The sequence below is a fragment of the Drosophila ananassae genome, chromosome 3L, assembly GCF_017639315.1.
Source record: "Drosophila ananassae strain 14024-0371.13 chromosome 3L, ASM1763931v2, whole genome shotgun sequence".
Taxonomy (NCBI): Eukaryota; Metazoa; Arthropoda; class Insecta; order Diptera; family Drosophilidae; genus Drosophila; species Drosophila ananassae.
The window spans coordinates 7,618,323-7,622,497 of NC_057929.1; the positions used below are offsets into that span (position 1 = coordinate 7,618,323).

The 4,175-nt window shown below is 47.0% G+C and overlaps 1 protein-coding gene across 1 annotated transcript; it reads right to left on the minus strand.

The window, feature by feature from the left end:
• Nucleotides 1–201: 201 nt before the first annotated feature.
• Nucleotides 202–3,143, minus strand: LOC6494746 (RNA polymerase-associated protein Rtf1). The gene is made up of 4 exons (XM_001959709.4): nucleotides 2,967–3,143; nucleotides 1,866–2,838; nucleotides 614–1,798; nucleotides 202–553 (listed from the first exon to the last, which is right to left on the minus strand). The coding sequence occupies exons 1-4, from the start codon at nucleotides 3,045–3,047 to the stop codon at nucleotides 447–449; spliced, it is 2,346 nt and encodes a 781-aa protein (XP_001959745.1). The 5' UTR covers nucleotides 3,048–3,143; the 3' UTR covers nucleotides 202–446.
• Between the last annotated feature and the right edge of the window lie 1,032 nt (nucleotides 3,144–4,175).

Genomic DNA, 4,175 nt, shown 5'->3' on the forward strand with positions numbered 1-4,175 from the left:
GGGGATTAGTGGGCTGAATGGGTGGTGGCTGAATGGTGTATACGCTTTAATTACAATTCCATCCTAGAACCTAATTTACTTACAATAGGGCATTATCAATCCAGTCATTATTTTTGCGAGTCCCCCACCCCATATCTGGTATACATTTTCGCTAAATTTTTTGAATTATAATGCGATACAGAAGAAAGACAAAACTGGGAATAATCCTCGATGAAATATTTAATGGGCATGCTGCGGCAAATCTCTGGTACGCTTGACCCACCTTTCCGTGTCAATCTAAATACAATAATAAACTGTAACTAAGGCCAAGGGAAGCTACCCATCCTGCGTTTGCTTGTCTAGTTGAGTGTGAGTGTCGGTCACGGAGGCGATAACAAATGTTTGCTGTAGGCACTACACTACACTAGGACGATAACGTGTTAGGCTTTGTCAATACATGATAGTTTCTAGATGAGGCCGCGCTTCTTTTTGTAGTCCTCCAAATTTAAGGACCGTTTTGAGACTGTTTCGGCTGGCTTGCTCGCCGGCTTGGGCACGGAATTCGTGCTGTTAACTGGAAATGTTCAAGATGATATTAAAGATAGAACTTAATAGGATAGAACTTGCAACTTACCCGGCAGAGGAACATCTAGATCAATATCGAAGTCGTGCAGTGAGTATAGACTGTAATCCTTGGAGTCTGTGGGCTTGGCGCTTGAGTTGGATGGACCCGCTTCGTTGGCCTTCTTTTTGCCCGGTGGCGGTGGTGGAAGCGGCGCCTGAAGCATCTCCTCCTCGTCCTTTTTGCCTCCCTTGAAGCCCATGCGGGGCTGGGTGATGCGGCGAGTGAAGGGATCCGAGATCTTCAGACCTTTGTTGGCACGAGCCTCTTCCATGATGGCCTTCTCGGCATCCTGAACGTTCTTCTTGCGGTTACGATCGTTGATATAGGAGATGAGGTTGAGAGTATGCGATCTCCGCTTGTCCAGCTCGGAGGCCCGGCTCTCGAGCTCGTCGATCTGCTGCCCCAGATCCTGGGCAATGTCGTAGTCGCCCCTCAACATAGCAGCATCGCGCTCCTTCATCAGACAGGTCTTCTTCATGGCGTAGTTGGTGGGGCGATTGCGGAAGCGGTTCTTCTCCTCCACGATCTTGTCGACATCCTCGTCCTTGAACTCGTAGTTCAGCGCCTTTTTGATGTCGTTCGCCTTAATCTCGATGAGGTCCATAGATGGCATCTGGACCTGTGACTCCTTGCACATCTCGACCCACTTGTTAAACTCGTTCTCGGTGAACTCCTGGTTGGAGATGAATTCCAGGCGAAAGACTCGCTCATGGCTGCCGTACTTTAAGCGCAGTCCGCGATTGGTGCGCGTGGTGCCCAGATTATAGATTTTTCCCGTCTCTACCACGCCCACTATTTCAGCCACACGATAAACTGGCTTTTGGCCATTGTTGCCAATGCTGATGCGCACAAAGCAGTTCAAAACCGTGGCCTCGAAGATGGGCAAGTTGACAAAGCGCTCCATTTTGTAGCGTGACAGGCGCAGCTTGTTCAGATCATCGCGGGTGCTGATAAACACGGGACTCTTGGTAGTCTTCTCCTCGTCCTCGGTTTCGCTGGAGGCCTTGCTGCTGTTAGATCTTGATCGCTTGCCCGTCGGTTTCTCGTCCTCGTCCCAATCACTGCTGCCCGAGTCGTCCGAGTAGATCTCGGAGGCTTTCAGTTTTACAGCCGACTTGCATCCGGATACGCTCTCCAGCTCCTCCTTGTCGTCGTCGCGATCTCGCTCAGCCGCTCTCTTGGCCTCCTCCTCTTCTGCAGGAAAATAAAATACCAATCTTTAGAAACCTGGCTAGAAACTAATGCAAAAGAAGTAACTTACCCCTCTTGGCCTTGCCCTCGCGCTTGGCCTTCAGCATAGCCATGGCATTGCTGCGCTTGTCGTCCGTCTTGTTGGCCTCCACGTTCTTCTTGCGCTCCTTGGAGCGTTCCTTGTGATCGAAATAGTCGGCTACACCCGCCCCTGAAGCTTGGTCTTCAGGTAATATGCTGGCCACCGCCGCCGAGGTGGATGCCATCTCCCGAATAAGAGCTGGTGGGGACATGGGAGTAGCAGCCTTTACTTCGCTAATGGGTTTGGGTTCTACTGCGGGCAGAGAAGAGATGGCAACCGGGGGCTGTACAGGAGGCTGGGATTCCTTGGCCTTCTTGGCTTTCTTTTCGCGCTTCTCCTTCTTCTTCTTGGCGCGCTCGCCCTTTGTCTTTGACTTTTCCTGGTTCTTTTCGCCGCGACGCGCCAGCTTCAGCTTTCGCTCGATTTCCCAGCGAGTGCGCATGATCTCGCGCTGCTCAATACGCTTGTAGATCTCCGTCTCACGCTCCTTCTCGGACAGGCCGTTCAGACGCCTGCGATCCTCATCGTCGCCCATCAGGTCGTCATCGTAGCCATCATCGAACTCGGAATCTGAGCTAGAGGATGACGAGCTGGAGGAGTCCGACCCGGACCCAGAGGATGAAGACTTGGATTTGTCGGAATCGCTGTCGGATACCTCGCCCTCCTCAGCCTCGCTCAGCTGGGCTGACTGAGCCGCGGCTGCTACCGCCTGGGGTTTGTGCTCCACCTGGGCAGGTGGTGCCTGCTGCTGCTGCGGCTGGGCCTCATCCTGGCTGTCGTCGTCCCAGTTTGACTCCGAGGAGCTAGAGTCTCGGCTGGCCTTCTTCTGGCGCTTCTTCTTCTTAGCGGCCGGAGCTCCGGCTTTGTTGTTGGCCCAATCGGAATCGGAGTCGGAGCGGGAGCTTGCCTTTGCAGCCGCCGCCGCGGGCTTCTTGCGCTTCTTGGCCAAGGACATCAGATCCTGAACAGGATGGCATACGTAACGAATTTGTTAAAACAAGTTGGGATGCAACTAGCCCATTGATTTTCATAATGGCCGCTGCGAAAAAGGTTCGCGAAGGTTTTCTTGTCCCCCCATTGCGTACTCACCGATTCCAGATTGGTGTCGGACTCACTATCACTGTCGCTGGAATTTGAATCCATCAGGGATTGGGTCCGCCGTTTCCCCATTACGTTTTCCTTTAATTTTTAGCAGCAAGTTCTTAAAAAAATTAGGGTTGTTGCAAATATATCAAAATGTCAAGGAACAATCGATGTTCGTAGATTGCCTAATATCGAAATATGGTTTGTGTCTTTGCTTAAGTCATGTACTTTGTTTTGAATATATTCTGTTTGTCTGGAGAAAATGTTATTTAACCTTTCTTTTGCCCGAAGTTTATTTAAAACACTATTTTTATCCTATCTTTCCAAAAAGCATTAAATATTGGTTAAATATACGACGATTGGCATGGAAAGATACTAGAAAATATCAAACGTTAACAGAAACGATGTATAGTAATCGAATATTCGATAACAAAATTATGCAATTTGAAACATTTTTATAAAGGTTTTATTTTATTTCTATTGCTCTTAGCGTTTAAAAATCGTACAGAAAGTTATATTATCTTTTATTAAATTTCCAATCACAAGCAATTATATTCTTTACAAGTTTATTTTCCATCTGGCAACTCTGTTTTCGGTGTAAAGTAAACTACATGTCCTGTAGAATACGAGTCGAATGAAATTCAAAAACTTTATTTCCCATTCTTCAACTTTTATCTTCAACTTTAAGACTTAAAGTGATGAATTTAATAATTATTTAACTTTTTACTAGTATTTTTAATTTAATGCTCATATATCAAAGAAGCGAACAAATCAGAAAGCAACAAAACACATTCCAATAGAAGACAAACTTAGTAGACAGCAACATGTAGAAAATACCTTTATTTTAAAAAATTAAATACCTGTAAGACCTAGTTACAAGTTTAATTCAATCTAGATTTCAATGAGAAATAAATTTAATTGCTTTCTCTCCGAATACGTTGAATGTTGCAGAGAAATACTTAAATGTCGCATGCAACACAAAGAAAAGTATCAGATGGCGGAATCGATACCCCTTGCAATAAATGCAAAGTTAAAATCTGAGCCGACTTACTTTTGGACACTTTTTAAGCTTACTCATGTCCCTGTCCCCCGGCCTGCCTTCCTGTGACCCTTTTTGCAGCTTTTCCAGCCTTGCGGCTGTAGCAGCACGTGCACATTTTGCCGCGCTGTCGAGCGCAACACTGAATCACACTTAAAGCCGAGCTGAAAAAATAA

Excerpts from the sequence above, each read along its gene's own strand:
- LOC6494746 (XM_001959709.4), bottom strand. The coding sequence starts at position 3,047 with ATGGGGAAACGGCGGACCCAATCCCTGATGGATTCAAATTCCAGCGAC. Across the intron at positions 1,799-1,865 it reads CGAGGGCAAGGCCAAGAGGG|AAGAGGAGGAGGCCAAGAGA; the intron begins GTAAGTTACTTC and ends ATTTTCCTGCAG. Across the intron at positions 554-613 it reads TCTAGATGTTCCTCTGCCGG|TTAACAGCACGAATTCCGTG; the intron begins GTAAGTTGCAAG and ends GAACATTTCCAG.